Source organism: Phocoena sinus, chromosome 18, assembly GCF_008692025.1.
Source record: "Phocoena sinus isolate mPhoSin1 chromosome 18, mPhoSin1.pri, whole genome shotgun sequence".
Classification (NCBI taxonomy): Eukaryota; Metazoa; Chordata; class Mammalia; order Artiodactyla; family Phocoenidae; genus Phocoena; species Phocoena sinus.
This window is the reverse complement of record NC_045780.1, coordinates 70,574,962-70,602,407: the sequence shown is the minus strand read 5'-3', so window position 1 is coordinate 70,602,407 and position 27,446 is coordinate 70,574,962. Positions and strand designations below refer to the sequence as shown.

At 37.9% G+C, this 27,446-nt stretch overlaps 1 protein-coding gene across 3 annotated transcripts in view; it reads left to right on the top strand.

Annotated features, from left to right (window-relative positions):
• Nucleotides 1–27,446, top strand: part of FGF14 (fibroblast growth factor 14) — a 639,343-nt gene that overhangs the window by 500,437 nt on the left and 111,460 nt on the right. For 2 of the 3 annotated variants that reach the window (XM_032611348.1, XM_032611349.1), the window contains exons 2-3: nt 18,466–18,576; nt 24,546–24,649. In XM_032611348.1, the coding sequence (XP_032467239.1) occupies nt 18,466–18,576; nt 24,546–24,649 (215 nt within the window). The remainder of the gene's footprint in view (nt 1–18,465; nt 18,577–24,545; nt 24,650–27,446) is intronic. The other variant, XM_032611350.1, reaches the window with a different exon arrangement.

Below are 27,446 nucleotides of genomic sequence, written 5' to 3'. Positions count from 1 at the left end.
AGAAAACATTAGCAAAGATCAATAAATCTAAAAGCTTGTTCTTTGAGAAGATAAACAAAACTGATAAACATTTAGCTAGACTCATCAAGAAAAAGAGGGAGAGGACTCAAATCAACAAAATTAGAAATGAAAAAGGAGAGGTTACAATGGACACCACAAAAATACAAAGCATCCTAAGAGACTACTACAAGCAACTCTATGCCAATAAAATGGACAGCCTGAAAGAAATGGACAAATTCTTAGAAAGGTATAACCTTCCAAACTGAACCAGGAAGAAACAGAGAATATGAACAGACCAATCACAAGTAATGAAATTGAAACTGTGATGAAAAATCTTCCAGCAAACAAAAATCCAGGACCAGATGGCTTCACAGGTGAATTCTATCAAATATTTAGAGAATAGCTAACACTCATCCTTCTCAAACTCTTCCAAAAAATTGCAGAGGAGAAACTCTCCCAAACTCATTCTACGAGGCCACCATCACCCTGACACCAAAACCAGACAGAGATACTACAAAACAAGAAAATTACAGACCAATATCACTGATGAATATAGATGCAAAAATCCTCAACAAAATACTAGCAAACAGAATCCAACAACAAATTACAAGGATCATACACCATGATCAAGTGGGACTTATCCCAGGGATGCAGGGTTCTTCAATATACACAAATCTATCAGTGTGATATGCCATATTAACAAATTGAAGAATAAAAACCATATGATCATCTCAATAGATGCAGAAAAAGCTTTTGACAAAATTCAATACCCATTTATGATAAAAACTCTCCAGAAAGTTGGCATAGAGGGAACCTACATCAACATAACAAAGGCCATATATGACAAACCCTCAGCAAATATCGCTCTCAATGGTGAATAACTGAAAGCATTTCCTCTAAGATCAGGAACAAAACAAGGATGTCCACTCTCGCCACTATTATTCAACATAGTTTTGGAAGTCCTAGGCACAGCAATCAGAGAAGAAAAAGAAAAGAATACAAATTGGAAAAGAAGTAAAAGTGTCACTGTTTGCAGATGACATGATACTATACATAGAGAATCCTAAAGAGTCCACCAGAAAATTACTAGAGCTAATAAAGGAATTTGGTAAAGTTGCAAAAGTAATGCACAGAAATCTCTGGCATTCCTGTACACTAATGATGAAAAATCTGAAAGTGAATTTAAGAAGACACTCCCATTTACCATTGCAACAAAAAGAATAAAATACTTAGGAATAAACCTACCTATGGAGACAAAAGAGCTCTATGCAGAAAATTATAAGACACTGATGAAAGAAATTAAAGATGATACCAACAGATGGAGAGACATACCATGTTCTTGGATTGGAAGAATCAACATTGTGAAAATGACTCTACTACCCAAAGCAATCTACAGATTCAGTGCAATCCCTATCAAACTATCACTGGCATTTTTCACAGAACTAGAACAAAAAATTTCACAATTTGTATGGAAACACGAAAGACCCCAAATAGCCAAAGCAATCTGGAGAAAGAAAACTGGAGCTGGAGGAATCAGGCTCCCTGACTTCAGACTATACTACAAAGGTACAGTAATCAAGACAATATGGTAGTGGCATAAAAAGAGAAATATAGATCAATGGAACAGGATAGAAAGCCTAGAGATAAACCCATGCACCTATTGTCAACTAATCTATGACAAAGGAGGCAAGGATATACAATGGAGAAAAGACAGCCTCTTCAATAAATGTGCTGGGAAAACTGGGCAGCTACATGTAAAAGAATGAAATTAGAACACTCCCTAACACTGTACGCAAAAATAAACTCCAAATTGATCAAAGACTTAAATGTAAGACCAGACACTATAAAACTTTTAGAGGAAAACACAGGAAGAGCACTCTTTGACATAAATCACAGCAAGATCCTGTCTGACCCACTTCCTAAGAGTAATGGAAATAAAAACAAAAATAAACAAATGGACCTATTGAAACTTAAAAGCTTTTGCACAGCAAAGGAAACCATAAACAAGAAAAAGGCAACCCTTAGAATAGGAGAAAATATTTCCAAACGAATCGACGGACAAAGGATTAATCTCCAAAATATATAAACAGCTCATGCAGATCAATATTAAAAAAACGAACAACCCAATCAAAAAATGGGCAGAAGACCTAAGTAGACATTTCTCCAAAGAAGACATACAGATGGACAAGAGGCACATGAAAAGCTGCTCAACATCACTAATTATAAGAGAAATGCAAATCAGAACTACAATTAGGTATCACCTCACAGCAGTTAGAATTGACATCATCAGAAAATCTACAAACAAGAAATGCTGGTGAGGGTGTGGAGAAGAGAGAACCCTCTTGCACTGTTGGTGAGAATGTAAATTGATACAGCCACTGTGGAGAACAGTATGGAGGTTCCTTAAAGAACTAAAAACAGAATTACCATATGACCCAGCAATCCCACTACTGGGCATATACCCAGAGAAAACCATATTCAAAACAACACATGCACTGCAATGTTCATTGCAGCACTATTTACAATAGCCAGGTCGTGGAAGCAACCTAAATGCCTATCGACAGACAAATGGATAAAGAAGATGTGGCACATATATACAATGGAATATTAGTCATAAAAAGGGATGAAACTGGGTCATTTGTAGAGTCATGGATGGACCTAGAGACTGTCATACAGAGTGAAGTAAGTCAGAAAGAGAAAAACAAATATCGTATATTAACGCATATATGTGGAACCTAGAAAAATGGTACAGATGAACCGGTTTGCAGGGCAGAAATTGAGACACAGAAGTAGAGAACAAATGTACGGACACCAAGGGGGGAAAGCGGTTGGGGTGGTGTTGTTGGTGGGATGAATTGGGAGATTGGGATTGACATATATACACTAATATGTATAAAATAGATAACCAATAAGAGCCTGCTGTGTAAATAAATAAATAAAAGTAATTAAAAAAAAAAAAAGACCTGTGAGTGTTTCAAGATGCTAGTTTGTTTTCAGAATCTGTCATTCCAAAGGAGGTCTGCAGCAGTTTTTGCCATAGTGGTTTTCTTATTTAAAAGTAATCCTGTAATAAGAAATAGAAAGAAGGTTATTAAATATTTAGACACTGGCTAAGTGAGCATGGAATATTCTGGCAATTTAACATATTTAGTAATATGTGCTTACTGCAACTATACTGCTAAGATTTTTTATTCTTTTATTTTTGTGGTACGCGGGCCTCTCACTGCTGTGGCCTCTCCCGTTGCGGAGCACAGGCTCCGGACACGCAGGCTCAGCGGCCATGGCTCACGGGCCAGCCGCTCCGCGGCATGTGGGATCCTCCCAGACCGGGGCATGAACCCGCGTCCCCTGCATCGGCAGGCGGACTCTCAACCACTGCGCCACCAGGGAAGCCCTACTGCTAAGATTTTGAATAGCATTGGAATGGGGTGCTTTTCTAAGTGAGCTTCAAAGATAGGCTTCTTTCTGGAGCTTATAGACCCTGAATATTTGAAAAGTTCAGTGCTGCAGCCGGAATCCCAAGATATCTAGGTCTGCTCAAGGTCTGTCTGCTCCTTGAAGCTTAGGGTCAAATATTAAGCAGAATCTTCACTGCTTGCCTTCCTGTAATGATCTTCTCAGACATTTCCCCAGGAAGAGGCTTTACCCACTGCTGTTTTCTTAATATATTTTACCTAGAGGGAATTTTTTTGCCAAAATAACTTTTGGAAAATAAGTTTAAAATTTTTTGATCCTTCCCTTTCAAAACCCACATTTATCTTTATCTCAAGTATACTCTTCTCCTCTAATTCTTAAGTAAGATACAAAAATGCATTTTGCTTTTAATTCCATTTAAAACATATATAGATTTTAAAAAACAAACAGAATGTGAATTCAGTTCAATAAATATTTGTTGAGCAGCTGTTCTCTGTAAAGCCTAGTGACAGTCTATTTTGAATAATAATGATGCAAATTATCAAAAGATTTTTAATTTATTTTCAGGCAGATAGACATGTAAACCCAGTAATTTAACTCATGATTCATTGGCGTAAAATCATATTACAGGTTCTCTCCTTCTCTCTTCAATAGACAGCAAGCTCTTTGAGAGCAAGAACTGTACTTTTAGGCCAGATTGTATCCCTAGTACCTACAGGCAAAGGATCGGGTAGGCAAAGGTGGAGAGGCTATTGTAGGCTGTAGAATCTGCAGTTAAAATTCAGTAGACATGATAATGCATTGGATTGGGGTGGTGGATTCAGCAACAATTCTGAAATGGCTGAAACAAGGTTCCCAGAGGCATGGGGCTCTGGAGGTAGCATGAGGTCAGTGCAGGAAGGAAATTGAATGACATTCTCAGAAATTAACAGAAAGAGATAGCATATTTTCACACCTTTAGTTTTATTTATCATTTTCCTTAGTGCCCTTGTCTCACCCTTTTTTTCAGCTCTTTAGAAGAGTTCCTAGGCATGGTTTATTTTTATGATTGGACTATATGATAATTTATGACTGGATAAATTATTCACAATACTATTTTCTCTTACTAGGAGTGCCAAAATCAAATTAGAGCTACAACAAAAATATATATTCCAAAATTGCTTTTTACCCTGTTAAAAAAATATATGATTTCCCATAGCTAATAGAGGACATTTAAGAACCTACGCTGACAGAGAATAGACTTGAAGACACGGGGATGGGGAAGGGTAACCTGGGACGAAGTGAGAGAGTGGCACTGACATATATACACTACCAAATGTAAAATAGATAGCTAGTGGGAAGCAGCTGCATAGCTCAGGGAGATCAGCTCGGTGCTGTGTGGCCACCTAGAGGGGTGGGATAGGGAGGGTGGGAGGAAGACGCAAGAGGGAGGGGTTATGGGGATATATGTATACGTATAGCTGATTCACTTTGTTATACAGCAGAAACTAACACCATTGTAAAGCAATTATATTCCAATAAAGATGTTAAAAAAAAAAAGAACTGGGCTTCCCTGGTGGCGCAGTGGTTGGGAGTCCGCCTGCCGATGCGGGGGACACGGGTTCGTATCCCGATCCGGGAAGATCCCACATGCCGCGGAGCGGCTGGGCCCGTGAGCCATGGCCGCTGAGCCTGCGCGTCCGGAGCCTGTGCTCCGCAACGGGAGAGGCCACAACAGTGAGAGGCCCATATACCGCAAAAAAAAAAAAAAAAAAAAAAAAAAGAACCTATGCTTATAATTAGTACTGAGATTTATGTGTAAATAAACATAGTATGTGTGTATATACCTTTATGTATTTGCCATATAAAAATCCATGCCATATTGTACATTTTTCAATTTAAATAATGATTTACATTATGTATACATTATTCTAAGAGTTATCCTGATTTCCCTTTTGTCAGTCTGCACATTTTATTAAAATAATTTGTGACAGTGATTGATTTAAATCAACCCACTTCTGAGAAAGTGATTGTTTTAATTAAAAATGTTGGGTATTTTTTCCCCTGTACCTGAAGGCAGTTGGACTGATTTGCATTCCTTTCAGTTCTAAGTGTTGAGGCTAATATATTAAGAAACATCTTTTTTTTCCTTGATATACATGCACATTAGCTTTCGTTATTTCTATTTTAATTAATATCAGAGAGCATAGTTAGAGTTTCACTCTAGGAGTATCCTCAGAACATTTTTAGTAAAATGTGCAGGCACAGTAAATATAAAAGACAAAACAAAAGGAAAAGGATAATTAAGACAGGCTAAGTTTTCATATTTTCTTAAGCAGAGTAGATATTCTGAATGCATAAGTATTTTAAAAGAGAATAAAGAACTCTAAGAATTTTGTAAGTTGGAAAATATTTTGCATTTTTTATATGGCTAACAAAATATAGGTGTGGGACTTCAAATATTTTTATTCATCCTTCAATTATTAATTGAGAGTCCAAGTTGTAGGGGTTTGGGCTGTATCGGTATTGCAAATAAGATCATTGATTTTGTAGCACTTTGTCACCAAACCTTCTTATCCCATTAGTTTAAAGAAAAATGTGGACATGCACCTCAATATAAGTTTGTTTCACACAAGCAATATTTCCATTCTTTTACATCCTAAGGCATAATATTCATTTAGGGTGAGGTTCCATTCTTATCACAGTAGATGTACTTCAGATCGTCTTCTAAACATTTTTAAAATCTTTTGGCTGACTTCATGTGAGATTTGAATAGATTATCATTGTTTTGATACTTCCATGCTTATTTTTAACCACATAATCCATGTAGAAGATATGTCATCTTTGTTATTTTCTTCATGTTAAGCTTTTGCTTGCTTTTTTGTATCACCTTTGATCCATACTATCTCTGGGGCTTTTTTCCCCTACACTATCCTAACTTTAGTTAAACTAAATAATATAATTTATAAGCCCGCTTAACCAGGAGCACATAAATTTCAACATACTGTAAAGCATTCATTGGGAACAGTGACTGAGAGCCAGGGTCACTGGGCCAGCCCCTCAGTATTATGGGATGCCCCACCTGCCTCAGGTACTTCAAGGACCTAATGTGACATGTGACTCTGAAGACACTGATGTCAATTCATGTTAAGTATTAGTGAAGCTTAAGTTCTTTCTCATTTTTGGAGATAATAAAATAGTAAGTTCTGATACTGGGTCTTCATACACTGCAGTGCACTGTCCCACAATCCCCTTGGCCAGGAGAGGCCCTCCACTTTGGACGCTGTTGCTTTAAATTGCTGCACAGTCTGGGTCCTATCCATTCTGGCAGTTATGTGAGATTTTCTTGGTCCTTTTTTGTCAACTTTTCTCTCAAAGAGTCATCAAATAATACATGTAAGTTATCTGTCCAGCACATATTAGACGGAAGTTGAGACTTGTATTGAAGTAGAGCGAGAAAATGAAGGGTTAGAGCCTTCTATTCACAGTAGATCCAGAAGATTAGTCATACCTTTGTGTGACCACACATAACTGATGCGGTTGTTTTGTCAGTAAAATTGTTTTGTTTTGTTTTTGCTGTGATTTTTTGGTTGTATACTTTAGGCTTAGGGAAAAAAGGTTTTTTGTTTGTTTGTTTTAATTATTTGAAAGACTGACTTTAAGCTATAAATGGCCACATTGCACAATGGCCAATTATATAAATAAGGATCACAGTAAAGGTTTTATGGACATGTGGTTATGTGCAAAGAGAAAATATTAAGTGGAATTCTTGAAAAGTTGGGGCAACCAGTTAATCTACAACAGTAATAGGTGTTTAGTTTACTTGCATATATGCGTCCAATATTATTTGCAAGTAGGTACAAAATGCTATTTTAACTCATTCTTTCCCAAAGGCATTAAAAGATTTATTAAAATTTCTGCATTTGCATTATAAAATTAGCATGCCATCATGATAGGATATTTTGCAAATAATAAGATACTGAAAATAAATATTCCGATAACCATCAAAATAGAGTTATATTTAACATTTTGGCACATCCTCCCCCATTTTCTCTATGGATAGTATTTTTTACATAGTCTTGATCGTGTTATATATACATATGTTGTTACACAAAACTTTATACCACGCTGAGGACTTATTTTGGGGTTAGAAGTGCAGAGAGTACAATCACCTGATCAAAAGTTGTGGACATTTTTAAGGCTTTTCTGTGATTTGTGTCTTAGTTGTCATGTTGTTGTTCCAGTTTTCACTTTTACCTGCAATATGAAATTACTGGAAAACTACACCTTTGCCAATATTCATTCAAGAAATATATAGTGCATAGCTCTCATTTATCTAGACCCAGGAAATGCCATGGTGAGCAATATAGTACATTTCAGTTTTCCTTATGAAACTTACAGTCCAGGTTGGAGACAGACATCAGTGATACAAGTGCACAAATAAACATAGAATTAAAGTTATGAATTATAGAGCAGAATGTTAACGTCTGTTTAATCTCGGTGGGTGCATGGATGTAGGTTGTGTTGCTTTCTCTATCTTTTAATGTATTAATAATATTTCAAAATGAAATCATTTTGATGTTTACAAAATCTTACACCTATAAAGAATGCTGCCATAAAAGCATTCCAAAGAGGAGTCTGACGTCTTCTGAGGTGTCAGGCAAGTGCCCCAAAGGAAGTATTGATGGAGTCAAACTTGGGAAGAAGAAAAAGGAGTAACTAGGCAAAGACATGTGCACGTGGGGTTGTGTGCACAGGTGCGCAGGGGAGCATCTCTAGGGAAGTGGATGTATTTGAGACACGTAAGGTTAAGGGAACAGGATAAAGGTGGGAGATTATGGGATCTTTGTAGGCAGCCCACAGTGACCCAGGTTGGGCTATGCACTGAGGATGGCGTGGGAACACTAGAAACCAAGGTTGGGCAGATAGGACGGTGCCCCACTGCTGCAGGGTGTGAGTAATTCAGCGGGTATTGGAGAGTGGCTACATATTTCCTCATCTGATGGATTGGAACAGGCATACTGCAGGTTTTAAGACCACCTAGGAGAGGCCACTAGGGGCTGAACTGCTGCTGGTGGTGAAAATAGAAAGAGGGAAAAGAGTGAAGGAGATTTTGAAGACAGCATCTATAGGAATTGGACAACCCATTAGGTGGAATTAAAAAGGCAAGCGTGGTGTTGGTCTTAGGGGGTTGACACTGTTAACATCAGTGTCATGTCAGGAGTTGACTTCTGGCTGAAGTTGGTGGAGATGAGGGAATTAAAGTGAAAATGATACTGTAGGAATTTAAACGTATACATTATTAAATTTATAATTTTGGTGAGGGTTTTATGGGTAGAGATTTATTGGAAATGTGGCCAATGGCAAAGTAGGGCAGATCTTAGAAGAGATTTTCAAGAAATTTGGTCATTTCTAACTTTATGTTATTGCTTTATATTATAGATTCAGCTCCAAGTATGCAGCGTTAGGGGTTAGACACAGCTAGAGATAACCTTCGAGAACCTAGTTTAAAAAAGCAGATGAGTTTGTATTTTAAGATGTTTAATTCGATTGTTCGATTTTTACAGGCCACATAATTTAGTAGCTAAGTGGGCAGGCTCATGTCAACCCCAGCTTTGCACTTATTAGTCATATGTTCTTTGTCAAATTAATTCATTGTTCTGTGTCTTCACTTTCTCATCATCAAAATGGGCTTCCTATTAAGTAAGTTGTGGTGAAAATTCAGTGAGTCAATCCTGGCACCTGAGAACAACGTGGTCGATGTTATTACGGTTTCTAAAACAAACAAACAAACAAATAACGTGAAACTATGTAAATAGAAATCAATTTGGTTTTTCTTGTCTTAAAATTAAATAAGAACTCAAAAACACAATTTCATGTTTTACTGGTACTTTCGTATCAGACATGAGGTGTGATGATGACAAATTAGGCCCTTAACCTCATGTCCTTCAGGTTCGCTTCTGTTGTCACAAATGGCGGAATTTCCTTCTCTTTTATGGCTGAATAATATTCCATTGTGTATCTACACCACATATTTTTTTTATCCCTTCATCTATTGATGGACACTTAGGTTGTTTCCATGCTTTGGCCACTGTGAACAATGCCTCAGTGAACATGGGGGTGCAGATATCTCTTTGAGATCCTGATTTCACTGCCTTTGCATGTACACCCAGAAGTGAGATTCCTGGATCAAATGGATCATATTTCTATTTTCCATTTTGTGAGGAACCTCCATCCTGTTTTCCACTGGGACTGCACCTATTTTACATCCCCACCAACAATGCACAAAGGTCCCCTTTTCTCTGCATCCTCTCCAATGTTTGTTCTCTCTTATCTTTTTTTAATACAAAAAACAAAAGAGAAGGGCTCTCGCTGTGTACGTGTGAAAGGGACTCTGCGGGGGTTATGGGTCTTCTCACTGCCTTGCCTGATGTACTTAATTCAAGTGCAGAAGATATAGTTGCTGCGATATAGGATCACTAAAAATAAGTGATCCAGAACATAAAGGTTTTGCAGAAAAACTGTCAATCTCTAAAATGCTCTATATGTTTTCATGGCAACTAAGAATCCCTACCCTTGTCCGCGCCTTTGTTCCCTTCCTTTTCTGTGCTACCTATTTTCAGTGACAAGCAAGAATATGATGCAGCAAAACTAGGAAAAGTCCTCAGTACTTCAAGGGTCAGTAGCCCAGCCAAGTCTTATTGGATGATGGGCAGATTAAGGCACAAGAGTAATTTTTTCCACTAATGCACATCTTAGAATTATGTGATTTTTAAAATTATATACTACAGAGTAAGGAACATACATGACACAATCCTAATAATCACGTAGATGTTTCTTTTCAAAATCCTGCTCTTCCAAAAACACCTGTATTCTAACATGCTTGATCACATGAATGCTGTGATTTTCATGTATTATTTTTCAGGTTTTCTTCAATATCACAGTATCTTTGAAGAAAATCTGTGTACCATGGGGTCATTTTTCAAATTCAGATATACATAGAAACAGATGCTCTCACTTTCTAATTTCTTGAGAACTAAACATAAGGCTGAGGATATTCTGTTTTGAATAGCTTTTTATGTTTGTTTTTGCATGTGGCTTTTTTTGTGTGTTTTCAGCTGTTTGAAGTCCATCATTTTATGATTGATTACAAGATGCTCTGTTTCATCATTCTGTAATATCCTCCTGTTTTGACAGCATGATCGCATTTGCATGTCCTATTCAGGGGTTGTGGAGAGATGCCAGTTGCCATGGCAGGGATTCTGATGCCCCCCATCAATCTAGACATGAGATGAGGATGGCCTTTGAAAAGCCACATGCAAATGTTTATTTTCAAAGGTACAATTGGCTCTTTGTGAAGCATCGGATCACTAGACTGGCTATCTTTTAGATGAATCATCTAATGAGAAGTATGTTACCATCTAACTTCCCTTTTGGTTTTTTTTTTTTACATCTTTATTGGAGTATAATTGCTTTACAATGGTATGTTAGTTTCTGCTTCACAACAAAATGAATCAGTTATATATATACATATATCTCTTCCCGCTTGCGTCTCCCTCCCTCCCACCCTCCCTATCCCACCCCTCCAGGCGGTCACAAAGCACCGAGCTGATCTCTCTGTGCTATGCGGCTGCTTCCCACTAGCTATCTCCCTTACGTTTGGTAGTGTATATATGTCCAGGCCTCTCTCTCACTTTGTCACACTTTACCCTTCCCTCTCCCCATAGCCTCAAGTCCATTCTCTAGTAAGTCTGTGTCTTTATTCCTGTTTCATCCTTAGGTTTTTCATGACATTTTTTTTTCTTAAATTCCATATATATGTGTTAGCATACAGTATTTGTCTCTCTCTTTCTGACTTACTTCACTCTGTATGACAGACTCTAGGTCTATCCACCTCATTACAAATAGATCAATTTTGTTTCTTTTTATGGCTGAGTAATATTCCATTGTGTATATGTGCCACATCTTCTTTATCCATTCATCCGATGATGGACACTTAGGTTGTTTCCATCTCCGGGCTATTGTAAATAGAGCTGCAATGAACATTTTGGTACATGAAACTTTTTGAATTATGGTTTTCTCAGGGTATATGCAGAGTAGTGGGATTGCTGGGTCATATGGTAGTTCTATTTGTAGTTTTTTAAGGAACCTCCATACCGTTCTCCACAGTGGCTGTATCAATTTACATTCCCACCAGCAGTGCAAGAGGGTTCCCTTTTCTCCACACCCTCTCCAGCATTTATTGTTTCTAGATTTTTTGATGATGGCCATTCTGACTGGTGTGAGATGATATCTCATTGTAGTTTTGATTTGCATTTCTCTAATGATTAGTGATGTTGAGCATTCTTTCATGTGTTTGTTGGCAGTCTGTATATCTTCTTTGGAGAAATGTCTATTTAGGTCTTCTGACCATTTTTGGATTGGGTTGTTTGTTTTTTTGTTATTAAGCTGCATGAGCTGCTTATAAATTTTGGAAATTAATTCTTTGTCAGTTGCTTCATTTGCAAATATTTTCTCCTATTCTGAGGGTTGTCTTTTGGTCTTGTTTATGGTTCCCTTTGCTGCGCAAAAGCTTTTAAGTTTAATTAGGTCCCATTTGTTTATTTTTGTTTTTATTTCCATTTCTCTAGGAGGTGGGTCAAAAAGGACCTTGCTGTGGTTTATGTCATAGAGTGTACTGCCTATGTTTTCCTCTAAGAGTTTGATAGTTTCTGGACTTACATTTAGGTCTTTAATCCATTTGGAGCTTATTTCTCTGTATGGTGTTAGGGAGTGATCTAATCTCATACTTTTACATGCAGCTGTCCAGTTTTCCCAGCACCACTTATTGAAGAGGCTGTCCTTTCTCTACTGTACATTCCTGCCTCCTTTATCAAAGATAAGGTGACCATATGTGCATGGGTTTATCTCTGGGCTTTCTATCTTGTTCCACTGATCTATATTTCTGTTTTTGTGCCAGTACCATACTGTCTTGATTACTGTTGCTTTATAGTATAGTCTGAAGTCAGGGAGCCTGATTCCTCCAGCTCCGTTTTTCGTTCTCAAGATTACTTTGGCTATTCGGGGTCTTTTGTGTTTCCATACAAATTGTGAAATTTTTTGTTCTAGTTCTGTGAAAATGCCAGTGGTAGTTTGATAGGGATTGCATTGAATCTGTAGATTGCTTTGGGTAGTAGAGTCATTTTCACAATGTTGATTCTTCCAATCCAAGAACATGGTATATCTCTCCATCTATTTGTATCATCTTTCATTTCTTTCATCAGTGTCTTATAATTTTCTGCATACAGGTCTTTTGTCTCCTTAGGTAGGTTTATTCCTAGTTATTTTATTCTTTTTGTTGCAATGGTAAATGGGAGTGTTTTCTTGATTTCAATTTCAGATTTTTCATCCTTAGTGTATAGGAATGCCACAGATTTCTGTGCATTAATTTTGTATCCTGCTACTTTACCAAATTCATTGATTAGCTCTAGTAGTTTTCTGGTAGCATCTTTAGGATTCTCTATGTATAGTATCATGTCATCTGCAAACAGTGACAGCTTTACTTCTTCTTTTCCGATTTGGATTCCTTTTATTTCCTTTTCTTCTCTGATTGCTGTGGCTAAAACTTCCAAAACTATGTTGAATAAGAGTGGTGAGAGTGGGCAACCTTGTCTTGTTCCTGATCTTAGTGGAAATGCTTTCAGTTTTTCACCATTGAGGACGATGTTGGCTGTGGGTTTATCATATATGGCCTTTATTATGTTGAGGAAAGTTCCCTCTATGCCTACTTTCTGCAGGGTTTTTATCATAAATCGGTGTTGAATTTTGTCAAAAGCTGTCTCTGCATCTATTGAGATGATCATATGGTTTTTCTCCTTCAATTTGTTAATATGGTGTATCACGTTGATTGATTTGCGTATATTGAAGAATCCTTGCATTCCTGGAATAAACCCCACTTGATCATGGTGTATGATCCGTTTAATGTGCTGTTGGATTCTGTTTGCTAGTATTTTGTTGAGGATTTTTGCATCTATGTTCATCAGTGATATTGGCCTGTAGTTTTCTTTCTTTGTGACATCCTTGTCTGGTTTTGGTATCAGGGTGATGGTGGCCTCGTAGAATGAGTTTGGCAGTGTTCCTCCCTCTGCTATATTTTGGAAGAGTTTGAGAAGGATAGGTGATAGCTCTTCTCTAAATGTTTGATAGAATTCGCCTGTGAAGCCATCTGGTCCTGGGCTTTTGCTTGTTGGAAGGTTTTTAATCACAGTTTCAATTTCAGTGCTTGTGATTGGTCTGTTCATATTTTCTATTTCTTCCTGATTCAGTCTTGGCAGCTTGTGCCTTACTAAGAATTTGTCCATTTCTTCCAGGTTGTTCATTTTATTGGCATAGAGTTGCTTGTAGTAATCTCTCATGATCTTTTGTATTTCTGCAGTGTCAGTTGTTACTTCTTTTTCATTTCTAATTCTATTGATTTCAGTCTTCTCCCTTTTTTTCTTGATGAGTTTGGCTAATGGTTTATCAATTTTGTTTATCCCTTCAAAGAACCAGCTTTTAGTTTTATTGATCTTTGCTATCGTTTCCTTCATTTCTTTTTCATTTATTTCTGATCTGATTTTTATGATTTCTTTCCTTCTGCTAACTTTGGGGATTTTTTGTTCTTCTTTCTCTAATTGCTTTAGGTGCAAGGTTAGGTTGTTTATTCGAGATGTTTCCTGTTTCTTAAGGTAGGATTGTATTGCTATAAACTTCCCTCTTAGAACTGCTTTTGCTGCATCCCATAGATTTTGAGTTGTCATGTCTCCATTGTCATTTGTTTCTAGGTATTTTTTGATATCCTCTTTTATTTCTTCAGTGATCACTTCGTTATTAAGTAGTGTATTGTTTAGCCTCCATGTGTTTGTATTTTTTACAGATCTTTTCCTGTAATTGATATCTAGTCTCATAGCGTTGTCGTCAGAAAAGATACTTGATACAATTTCAATTTTCTTAAATTTACCAAGGCTTGAGTTGTGACCCAAGGTATGATCTATCCTGGAGAATGTTCCATGAGCACTTGAGAAAAATGTGTATTCTGTTGTTTTTGGATGGAATGTCCTATAAATATCAATTAAGTCCATCTTGTTTAATGTATCATTTAAAGCGTGTGTTTCCTTATTTATTTTCATTTTGGATGACCTGTCCATTGGTGAAAGTGGGGTGTTAAAGTCCCCTACTATGAATGTGTTACTGTCAATTTCCCCTTTTATGACTGTTAGTATTTGCCTTATGTATTGAGGTGCTCCTGTGTTGGGTGCATAAATATTTACAATTGTTATATCTTCTTCTTGGATCAATCCCTTGATCATTATGTAGTGTCCTTCTTTGTCTCTTCTAATAGTCTTTATTTTAAAGTCTATTTTGTCTGATATGAGAATTGCTAGTCCAGCTTTCTTTTGGTTTCCATTGCATGAAATACCTTTTTCCATCCCCTTACTTTCAGTATGTTTGTGTCTCTAGGTCTGAAGTGGGTCTCTTGTAGACAGCAAATATATGCGTCTTGTTTTTGTATCCATTCAGCCAATCTGTGTCTTTTGGTGGGAGCATTTAGTCCATTTACATTTAAGGTAATTATCTATATGTATGTTCCCATTCCCATTTTCTTAATTGTTTTGGGTCCATTATTGTAGGTCTTTTCCTTCTTTTGTGTTTCTTGCCTAGAGAAGTTCCTTTAGCAGTTGTTGTAGAGCTGGTTTGGTGGTGCTGAACTCTCTCAGCTTTTGCTTGTCTGTAAAGGTTTTAATTTCTCCATCAAATGTGAATGAGATCCTTGCTGGGTAGAGTAATCTTGGTTGCAGGTTTTTCTCCTTCATCACTTTCAATATGTCCTACCACTCCCTTCTGGCTTGCAGAGTTTCTGCTGAAAGATCAGCTGTTAACCTTATGGGGATTCCCTTGTGTGTTATTTGTTGTTTTTCCCTTGCTGCTTTTAATATGCTTTCTTTGTATTTAATTTTTGACAGTTTGATTAATATGTGTCTTGGCGTATTTCTCCTTGGATTTATCCTGTATGGGACGCTCTGTGCTTCCTGGACTTGATTAACTATTTCCTTTCCCATATTAGGGAAGTTTTCAACTATAATCTCTTCAAATATTTTCTCAGTCCCTTTCTTTTTCTCTTCTTCTTCTGGAATCCCTATAATTCGAATGTTGGTGCATTTAATGTTGTCCCAGAGGTCTCTGAGACTGTCCTCAGTTCTTTTCATTCTTTTTTCTTTATTCTGCTCTGCATTAGTTATTTCCACTGTTTTATGTTCCAGGTCACTTATCCATTCTTCTGCCTCAGTTATTCTGCTATTGATCCCATCTAGAGTATTTTTCATTTCATTTATTGTGTTGTTCACCATTGTTTGTTTCATCTTTAGTTCTTCTAGGTCCTTGTTAAATGTTTCTTGCATTTTGTCTATTCTATTTCCAAGATTTTGGATCATGTTTACTACCATTATTCTGAATTATTTTTCAGGTAGACTGCCTATTTCCTCTTCATTTGTTAGGTCTGGTGGTTTTTTATCTTGCTCCTTCATCTGCTGTGTGTTTTTCTGTCTTCTCATTTTGCTTATCTTACTGTGTTTTGGGGTCTCCTTTGTGCAGGCTGCAGGTTCGTAGTTCCCATTGTTTTTGGTGTCTGTCCCCAGTGGCTAAGGTTGGTTCAGTGGGTTGTGTAGGCTTCCTGGTGGAGGGGAGTAGTGCCTGTGTTTTGGTGGATGAGGCTGGATGTTGTCTTTCTGGTGGGCAGGTCCACGTCTGGTGGTGTGTTTTGGGGTGTCTGTGGACTTGTTATGATTTTAGGCAGCCTCTCTGCTAATGGGTGGGGTTGTGTTCCTGTCTTGCTAGTTGTTTGGCATAGGATGTCCAGCACTGTAGCTTGCTGGTCGTTGAGTGAAACTGGGTGCTGGCATTGAGATGGAGAACTCTGGGAGATTTTCGCCGTTTGATATTATGTGGAGCTGGGAGGTCTCTTGTGGACCAGTGTCCTGAAGTTGGCTCTCCCACCTCAGAGGCACAGCACTAACTCCTGGCTGAAGCACCAAGAGCCTTTCATCCACACGGCTCCTTAATTTGGGATGATTTGTTGTCTATTCATGTATTCCACAGATGCAGGGTTCATCAAGTTGATTGTGGAGCTTTAATCCGCTGCTTCTGAGGCTGCTGGGAGAGATTTCCCTTTGTCTTCTTTGTTCTCACAGCTCCCAGGGGCTCAGCTTTGGATTTGGCCCCACCTGTGCATGTAGGTCGCCGGAGGGGCGTCTGTTCTTTGCTCAGACAGGACGGGGTTAAAGGAGCCGCTGATTCAGAGGCTCTGGCTCACTCAGGCCGGGGGAGGGCGGGGGAGGGGCACGGAGTGCGGGGCGGGCCTGCGGCGGCGGAGGCCGGCGTGACGTCGCACCAGCCTGAGGCGCGCCGTGCGTTCTCCCGGGGGAGTTGTCCGTGGATCCCGGGAACCTGGCAGTGGCGGGCTGCACAGGCTCCCCGGAAGGGGTTTGTGGATAGTGACCTGTGTTCGTACACAGGCTTCTTGGTGGCGGCAGCAGCAGCCTTAGCGTCTCATGCCCGTCTCTGGCGTCTGCGCTGTTAGCCGCGGCTCGCGCCCGTCTCTGGAGCTCCTTTAAGCAGCGTTCTTAATCCCCTCTCGTCGCGCACCAGGAAATAAAGAGGGAAGAAGAAGTCTCTTGCCTCTTCGGCAGGTCCAGACTTTTCCCCGGACTCCCTCCCGGCTAGCCGAGGTGCACTAACGCCCTGCAGGCTGTGTTCATGCCGCCAGCCCCAGTCCTCTCCCGGCGCTCCGACTGAAGCCGGAGCCTCAGCTCCCAGACCCGCCCGCCCCGGCGGGTGAGCAGACAAGCCTCTCGGCTGGTGAGTGCCGGTTGGCCCTGATCCTCTAGTGCTGGAATCTCTCCGCTTTGCCCTCCGCTCCCCTGTTGCTGTGCTCTCCTCCGCGGCTCCGAAGCTCCCCCACTCCGCCACCTGCAGTCTGCGCCCGCGAAGGGGCTTCTTAGTGTGTGGACACTTTTTCTCCTTCACAGCTCCCTCCCGCTGGTGCAGGACCCGTCCCTATCCTTTTGTCTCTGTTTATATTTTTCTTTTGCCCTAACCAGGTACGTGGGGGGTTTCTTGCCTTTTGGGAAGTCTGAGGTCTTCTGCCAGCGTTCAGTAGGTGTTCTGTAGGAGTTGTTCCACGTGTAGATGTATTTCTGGTGCATCTGTCCCCTTTTGGTTTTAATAAACTTCCACTGCCCTCAACCTCAAGCCATTTGGGCCAAGAATCAAAAGCCATATTATGCAATTTTACTGTCCTTTTTAGTTATATAAGTTATATAGGATTATCTTTTTAATTCATCTAATTGGTCTAGATTATGGCCAGAGAGCTTAGGTTTGTTATTGTGTCTTGCCCTGAGTTCAGAAGTTGATTTACACATTTTCCTATGGATCACACATAAGTACACAGATGTTTCTGTGCAAGTTAGGGTGACCATTTAGACATCAAGGAAACATCCTCCACATCAGGGCTTTTTCTAAGAATGTGTAACAAATGTTAGTGTGACTTTTTTTTTAACACAGCTTTTTCACATTTTGGAATTCCTCGTCAAATTAAGTAAAAAGCCTTTAACAAGGTTTCTTGTTAAAGAAGTCTTTAACAAGGTTAAGAAGCCTTTAACAAGGTTTCTTAAAGCCAGAAGTTTGCAAAACTCTTATCCTGCCATCCTGAATCATATTAGTTTAAACTATTAAGCTAGTTAGTTTAGGACTTAACTAATAACTAAACTAACAGATTAAGTAGTTTAATCTTTTAACTAACCAACCGTTTAAATACACACATATCAGTTTCATAAAATGACCTATTAGCTTCAGCTGATGACTGCAGTTTCTTCGCCTTCTGTGATTAGCATCTTCCAGGTTTGAGAAATAGAGACATCTGGGAAACATAAAATAAAAGGTGCTATGTCCATAAAATACCCTCTTACTTCTGAAAAAGAAAGAAAAGAAACAGAAAAGAAAAAATAAATTCAATTGTGACACATTGTGAGGCTTATGACCACTATGTTTGCCTTTCAGATCCCCAGCTCAAGGGTATAGTGACCAGGTTATATTGCAGGCAAGGCTACTACTTGCAAATGCACCCCGATGGAGCTCTCGATGGAACCAAGGATGACAGCACTAATTCTAGTAAGTGACAACCTCAGGCCACCAGTGAACACAATTGGTAGAAGATACACTGCTACTTAAATGACTTTTAAAAATACACTTGCAAATATTGGGTTATGTTCATTCATTTTTCCAAATGTTACACAATAGAATGCCATTGACAATTTTACTTGGACCACATGGCTGGAAATATTCATAGAGCCACAAAAGAAACTGTCATTTTAAGAGACGTATTAGTGAATCTTTTCAGGTTTTTTTCCCAAACAATTGTCATATCCAGCATTATTGTTACTTTAATCTCATTATCATCAAAGTCAAGTAACTACACTAACACATTCAGGTGAAAGTTGATTACATGTTTACTTTGGAAGTTTTATCTTTATTAGGCCTGTAGCTTCTTAATGATAACTGGAAACTCAAGAGGTACAAGGATTAGTTGTTTCAAATAATAGAAATGTTATGTTTCAAATAATAAAAATATTATTTTTAAAAGTCTGTGTTCAACAAGAAAAGGTAACATCTTTCTTTATAGAGAGAACATGAAGGCTGTGTGCTTTTAAATGCATTGTACAAATTGTTTATTTGATAAAAGTGGGTCTGTGCTTTTATTTATTTTTTTAAATTAAAAAGCCACCCACTTTCCCTTGTTATAATGTCTGTCTTCATTTTACTATTTCTTTATATATAACTTTTCTTTGTATTTTTATTTTGGTGCCCACCCCTCTTGTTCAATTGTGTTTTCCTTTCCCATTTTCTGTTCATATTGGCCTCTGATTCCCTTTAGTTTAGCACATCAGTTCTAAAATAGACACACGTTTTATTGCTCAAGAGAATTAGTGAAAAGCAAAAATTGATTTTATTAGAAATATTTAATCACATATTACTAGTAGATATGAATCTTTTCATTGATTTATCATTTATCCTTCATATACAGAACATCATTCTATGGAAAGAAGGAGGCTTTGAATACATATAACCAAATTATAGATTCTTCCTGTTCTAAAGTCTAGTAATCAACTGTTGAGAAGCACTGATTCTGAGAGCAGCTAGTGATATAGACTATTTTTGCATTTGGTGTTGCTAAGTGAAATATCAATATTTTCCCAGCCATTGTGTTTATATTTTAGACTTTGGATGTCACTTCATTTTTAATTTTTCTTTCAATTTTAAATATTTTCCTTGTTTATCTACATTCTCCTCCTATTCAATGTTTAATCTTTTCCTCTTTGTTTATATTATGTCGTCCTTTTGTACTTTAAATTTTTCCCTGTCATATTTGTTCATTGATTTTTTGTTCGCTTTATTTCCTCTTTTGATTTAGAAAAAGAGAAGGTAAAGCAATTCAGATACAGAGAAGAAAGAGAAGACATTTTTATTCATAAGACTGATGTCAAACGTTGTTTACTTTTTGGGATTTTGATATTAGGTTGAACTTTTAAAATCATCAGCACTTGACCATCTTTGACCTACAAAAGATGTCAGTTTCTTCTGATTCATGTTAATACATATATATCTGCTCATTTTCCTTTCCCCACTTTTAACTCCTCACGCATTCTTTGACAAAACGCATTCTCTTTTTCTTACATCTTACAGTCATGGGGGTCATGGACTTTAGAGACTCCTAAGTTCTGATGTCTTCAATGTCCTCTGATTTTCTTCAGCCAGAGTCTAGTAGAGCACGAGAACAAGTTTTCCATAACTATGGTTATGATAAGAGCTATGACACTGATTTATCAGACTAGAGGTTGATGCCATCCATTTTGACAAAGTTTTCAAGAAAGGAAATATACTATAGCCGTATGAAAATGCTGCTTAGTTGGACTTCCTGGGAAAATAATTTCCTTCACACAAATGGTTTATGAGTTTTTTCCCTACCTTCTCCTTTTGTTTTTGTAATGCCAAACAAATTGGTTATTTTTCATTGAGGACTCAATATCGAGTTAAGAAGTGTCAAGTAGACACTGTCTTTTAAAAGCATATTGCTTCACAATTGAGTAAGCGGCACAATATTTCCTAAATTGTGAAAGTACAGATGTAGACATTATACACACACGTGATTATAGCTGGTTATCTGCATAATATTAAACACTAGGCTGGAAAGCTGAGATAGTAAAAGATACTAGACCTTCTGTTCCTGAATGTATGAGGCTTCTTTCCTCCTATTGTGTAACTGCACCGGAGGAACAAGAATCTCTGGGTGGCTCGTGAAATCCTTTCTAATCCCCTCAGATACTGGTGAGGAACAGTTCTGGGAACCAAGCAGGAACAGGAGCCCCAGTGGACAAGCAAATCAGAACCAAATCAGAGTGACCTCACTAGAGGGATTTCGATTCCTATGCAAAGGTCTGGCCCACGGTTTCTTTTCTTACAAGTTACCATTGCATTTTATGTGCCCTTTAAGCCAGTTAGGTTAGTTTCTTCACCATTTCAGCATTTGCAAAGACAAAGCAGAACAGAATAAAACAGTCTGAGATAAATGTTTCCTTCTCAAAAGGTTATAAAAATTGTATGATTGTAAAATTTAATAAAACTTGGCAGATCGTAGCAGCTTTATAAAAGCAACGGGAATTACTAATTAACTCTACTTTTGTGTACTATCACCATCTTGAAGAACACAGTTTTTTAGGATGAATTTTAAGATATTTTCTTTTCTCTGGTTTATCACAGTAATCTTCTACTCCTAGGGAAATGGTTAGCCCTGAAAAGTGTTCTTTAGAAATGGAGGTGAGCATCAGAGATGCTGACAGACAGGTCCTCATTAGAGCACTGCCCTTTTTTCTTGAGGAAGGCTATGATGTAATAATTCACAAACACATTCCATTTTTTTATATTTCTCTGAATGCAAAACAAGGATTAGTCATCTATAGATAGGAAAAATAAAGAGAAATAACCTACACGTCACCCTGGTGCCATCCCAAAAGTCATCAAATGACAAAACTGAGGCTTGAATCTTCAAATTTTCGTGATTTGAGCTCAATAAATAGCCCACTACTAAATATGAGATTACTTAAAACTAGGTAAAGTGGAACCAACCTGCTCAGCTTCCTTTGTCAAAAAATTTAAATGTGTTGGGAAGGAGAAAGGCCTGCAGGCGAACCTGATACTAACGTCCTCCCAGGCTTAACAGCCTGAGATCTAGAACTATCTGGGCAAGAAAATGGTCCTAGTAGAGAGGTACTGGAGCAACTCACCTGCTTACTTAGGCTTGCACGTGCCCTGGAAAGATCTTTCACAAAAGGTAGTGAGCGCCTGGCTTACCTCATCACCACACTCATTTTCTGGGGTGTGTTTCTTTAAAATTCTTAGAGTTTCCCTTTTATCTACTAAAGGTCAGCATTACCATGACTATGGTATTTGATTAGGGAGTGGTTTTCTTCCCCACTTTGCTTCTGGGGATGCCCTGGGGTTTTTCCTGTGCTCTTAAACTTCTTTGTCCCCATTACCAGATACTGCAAGCAGAAGAGGACTATAGAAATATCCATATGCAATAACTATTGCAAGATCAAAGCCTCATACAAACCAATCCCTCTCACCTTAGAAGTTCCCAACCTGATAACTTGCTGTTTGAAAATGGCCGGTCACTCACAGTGCCCACTCCCCGAAAGGCCTTAGGAAGGTGTTTCTTACCTTGGCTGTAGGTCGGGGTCATTTGAGGAGCGTTTGTTTTTAAAAATTTGTGATGCCCTAAACCCACTCCCAGAGACTGATTTAATTCCATTGGTCTGGAGTTGGGCATGGCCATCCTATTTTATGAATACAGCTAGTTTTAAAGTGCAGCCAGGGTTGAATGAAATTCACTGTTCTATGGAGACTGGAGTGTTCCACAGAATGAACAAAGTAGCATGGACGTCTTCATTATTCTTACTCCCCTAGGTCTTGTGATATTGCTTTATAATTATGCTATATACAAAAAGAGTGAAAAAAACGTAATGATGTTTCGTTTAACGTGGGTATCTGTGGTTTTGATTAGCGCCATGGTTCAGTCATGGTCAGCTCTGAATAGGCTTCCACATTACGGTGGTTCTATGGATTCACTTTCCGTTTTCATCCTGTAAATTGTAATAACTATTATTTTAATTATTATTCAGGTCACAACCAAAATCCTAGGGAGGGGGACAATTTTTTTTTTAGTACAGTCATTTTAGACTATCTTCTATAATTTTACTCTTTCCCATACTGTATTATTTTAGTGAGTTCTTGATGCACTTAGCTTCTAGGATTATTCCATCTGGCCTATATCAATTATATGGCACCTACAAATACCATTAGATATGTATGAAGGTTAGAATAATTAAGTTTGAATAGGTTAGGATAGAATAGTTTGCATGGATAGATGTACAATTATGGTTTTCAAAAAAACTTTTGCACATAAATCAGGAATTACCCTATGATGCCCATCCTTTCAAAATATAAGGGAGATGGGACAGTTCAGGTATTATAGAAAACAGTGAAAATGGCCAGTGGCTTTCTCCCATGAAGAAGGAATACTGAGAGTTACCATGACACAAATACTCAATAAATCCACACTCACGTTTAATATTAACTAATAGAAATAAGCAAACAGAAGCCTTGTTCCTCCATAAGGATATCATAAGCCCCTAGAATCCAACAGAAGACAGTCCAGTGTTAGTTTGCATCATGAAAGCTAATATCCACCTAACCATATATGCTCCTGAGTGTTCTTGCAGGATAATTTTCTAGGGCCATGGCCTGCCATTTTCCTTTCATCATCTGAGTAGCACAGACATCTTGAGATCTCAAGATCAGTAATAGGTAATAATTGGAAGAGAGGGCATAATTTTCCCCTACCCTATTCAGAGAAACCATGTGCCTTGGAATTAAATAGAACACAATTTAGAAAGTCCATTTAAAATTATGTACTGAGTAAACCTATCGATTTAAGTCAAAATTGCCCACATTTTTGAAACTATGTATCTTTTGTGGAATAAAGGTGAGAGCCTTAACCTAAGATATTTTACTTGTACATTTACTGCGACATTTTAGTGTTTTCATTGCCTCTTCTGGCCTGGTTCTGTTACTTAGAATTAGACTTGAATTAAGAACTAGAATGGGAGCAGGTAACCTCCCATAATTAACAGTTATCTTATAAACGTGTCTCTGATAAAATCTCCAAAATCATCCAGCATTTCTCACCGAGAATGGTGCTAGAATACCCGCTACACAGTCACATGTAACCATGGCATGGAAATGCATTATTAAGGATGTTAAGACATTTTTTTAAAAAAATCAGTGATAACATTGCTGTCTGCACAATGTAAAATATACGTAAAAATACATTTCTGTCAATAAGAGAAGAAACAGAACATGGAAACATGAGTTTTTATCTCTGTCGTGGGTAAAATTGAATACTTTTCCCTCTTTGTTTTAGTTTTCACTCATAGTTTATGAACTATTAATAAAGAAAATTGTCTATGAAATTTGCATGCCATTCAGTTTGATTAGTTCCCCCTAAATTTAGCACATTGGCAGGTGCACATCATTTCTGGGCTCTGCTGGCATATCATGTTGGTTCTGCAAGAGTAATTTAGTTTTGGAATTACCTTTTAAACTTCTTGCCTGTCCTACATTGCAGTGATGAAGCAAACCTTCTACTTAAAAGACCAGAATAAACACTCAACTTGGGCTCTTAAAATTCTGCTTTTTCAGAATCTTTGTAGCTTATTTCTTTTGGTATCAAATGGTGTCAGAGACTGTGATTCTAGAATCACAATTACAGGCTTGATTCTGTTTATTATGCCTTCAGAATGCTATAGGGAGACTGCTAAGATCTATAAATTGGAGCTCAAGTGCAAATTTTACTTGTAACAGAAACTTCTTAAATAGAGTAATAAAAGTTAATGAATTGGAACTTCTCAGAAGGTTGTAAGAAACATAATGTTTCGCAAATAGAACAAATGAGACAGAGAAAAGTGATGGGGATGCTTTGCTTCTTCCTGCCCTTTGGTGACAGACTGTCTTTCTCTTAACAGCACTGTTCAACCTCATACCAGTGGGACTGCGCGTCGTGGCCATCCAGGGAGTGAAAACAGGGTTGTATATAGCCATGAATGGAGAAGGTTACCTCTACCCATCGGTAAGTAGCATGCCCAAGATATTGGCCATTCATTCAATGTCTGCAAAATAGCGAGAGCATCAACCACAAAAGTGAGGAAGTTCTGTCTCATGACTCATTTTTGCTTTAGTATTTGACCTTTACTGCAATGCTGTAGGAGCTATTAATTCATTAGTCTTCAATGTTTGATAATATCAGTGTATCAAGTGGAAGAGTTATATCACCTCTTAAAATTGTGCGTTTGCATATTTTTATATCTCGCAGTTTACAGAAAATTGAGCAATTTTGAAAGCGTTTGATATTGATATAATCTTTTTCTACTGTTTAGAATTGTGCTTGTCTTAGGGAGTTTCTTGTAAAAGATTATTTTATAAAAAGAAACAGAATAAATGGGAATTCTACAAAAGTAAATTTAGGAGAGATTAGTTCTTTTAAAAGTGATAATTCAGATTGAGTAAATGCTTTATTGGGAAAATAATTCTAATATCAAAATGGATATTGCATTTAAATTTAAGCAAGTCTCGGTTTTGTGTTAATGTGTACTAGTAGCTGGGCACCTTCTAGTCTCCTCTGTAATATTTACTGTTTACAAATAATTCATATCCAGGTATACTGTATCCATATATTATAATGCAGCTAGAATTCATATCTGTCACAAGTCCAAGCAATAGAGACTTAGATGAAAATACTTCTTTCCATTATTCCTTGAGCAAAAGTGGATAAAATCATGGAGCCTCAAAGAAAATTCTCTTATTTAGGTTTGCGTGTCATCTTAGTATAAATTCTTTAAAAGTCTGTTGTTAAATACCATCATCAAAAAAACCACATGTAAACATACATACATACACACACACACCTAAAACTTAAGCAGAGAAGAAGCATCCTCTGGGGCCTCCCATGCAATGTGATATATTTTCTTCAGCAAATCCGGGAAATCTGTCAAAGAAGATGAAATGTGAGCTGCAGATTCCCTTCGTGGTGAGCTGGGAAATACCCTTGTCATTTGGAACCTTCCTCCACCTTCCCTGAAGGGTGTTCCTGCACACGGACCTGGGCCCTACATTATGCAAATTGCGTTCTGTTTCACAAGATGAATATTCAACATACTGGGAGCAAGAGGAAGCTAGAATTCCCTATCTCCCCTTTAGGAAGAATTCGATTCAGATAAAGATCATTTTCTAGAGATACCTTATTTCAGATAAAAGTCAGTTTCATTGATGTGACATTTGTTCTGTTGTTTTTGTTTCTTTTACCCGCAAGTAACCTCTGAGATGCCTAAAAATTATTAGATGCCGTTTCTGCCGTAGCTTCTAGTTCTGTTTCTGCCAATCTGCTGATGATTTTATCATGTTGTCCTGCTGAGGTATATGCATTGACGTAGGGGAAATGTAAATGTTTGTTTGATCTTTTTGCTTCTGAGATGCTTTCCGTTTTCTTGTGATGAGGTTGCACATGTATGCCGTTTTTCTAAAAGGTAGAGAATATCATCGTGAGTATGTGTCTTAGCTTAAAATCCAAGTGCTGGTTCTGGTCAGTGCAGTCTAAGTGGTGCAGCAAGAATAGAGTGAGGACAGAGCTAACTGCCCGGTCCAGTCCTCGGCACCTTAAATATGGCCTTTCCACCCCAAAATCAGATCTGTGGGCAGCACCTGCCCTAGGATTAGTCCCAGTAACACCATCAAGCTTTTTATCTGACCCATTGTTTTCTACTCTCACCTTCCAGATTCTCGAGGTTCTTGGCTTCTGTGCCTCCCTTTTGGTGTCTTGATTCTCTGATTTGCAGATCTTGGTTTTCTCCTCTTCTCGTGTAATAGTAATAATGGTTAATATGTATCTAGTGCACTCTGCCTAGCACTGTTCTAAGTGCATTACAGTCTTAGCTCATTTAATTCTCCCAACCAATTAAGCAGATATTGTTAAAATGATAATACTGATGAACAGAGAGCTTAAGAAGCTGTGCAGTCACCCAGGGAGTAGACAGAGAAGACAGGATTTGAGCCTTATTAGTCTGACTCATTAGCTTACATTTTTAACTGTTTCACTGTACTGCTTTCATGCGCCAAACAGTTTTCATAATATGGTCTGGCACCCATTCTAAGAAGTTATAAACACAAGATGATGTAATAAAAATCTTTAGTGAATTGTTACCTAGGGAAGAAACTTAATTTCAATTATTAAGAAGTATCATTTGAAATATAATCTGTTTCCTTTGGAGATTCTCAAGTTAAAAAATCGTAGAAAATGATATTTATCGGAGGAAAGGTTGATATTATATACTGGGTGCTTAATATTCTTAGAATGTATCACAGGTAATGTTTGAGCTTAAATTTTTAAAGCCGACGTGGTTAACCCAACTAAGAAGTTTTGAACTAAGCTGAATAGCTTTTTGAAAAGGAAAACTCCACTCAAGCTAAGATTTAAAGGAAAAAGTTAATGAAGATTGAAGTCCGAGAAACAAAGGAGTCTGTTTTAAGCTTATACCCACTTTAAAAAGATCAAATTAGATTAGTGTCTGATATGAGACCGCTCTTATTGAGGATCTATAAATTTAGAACGTAGGCAATAAAATACTCAGATCATTCAAAGTGAGTTCCATTAAATGAAAGTCACACTAGGGATCTGACTTGGAGTGTATATTCCTTTATTTGTATTTCAGGAAGTGACTCTCATAATCCCTTGCCATCCAAATAAAGATATTTAATTTGTCAGATAATTCCACCTCAGGGGGATGAAAGAAGGTATCTTGACTGAGATGTAAATAATCACATTTCTGATGCTGAAGGTACTTGTTCCCTGTGGAATCTCTTCTTCAGCATGA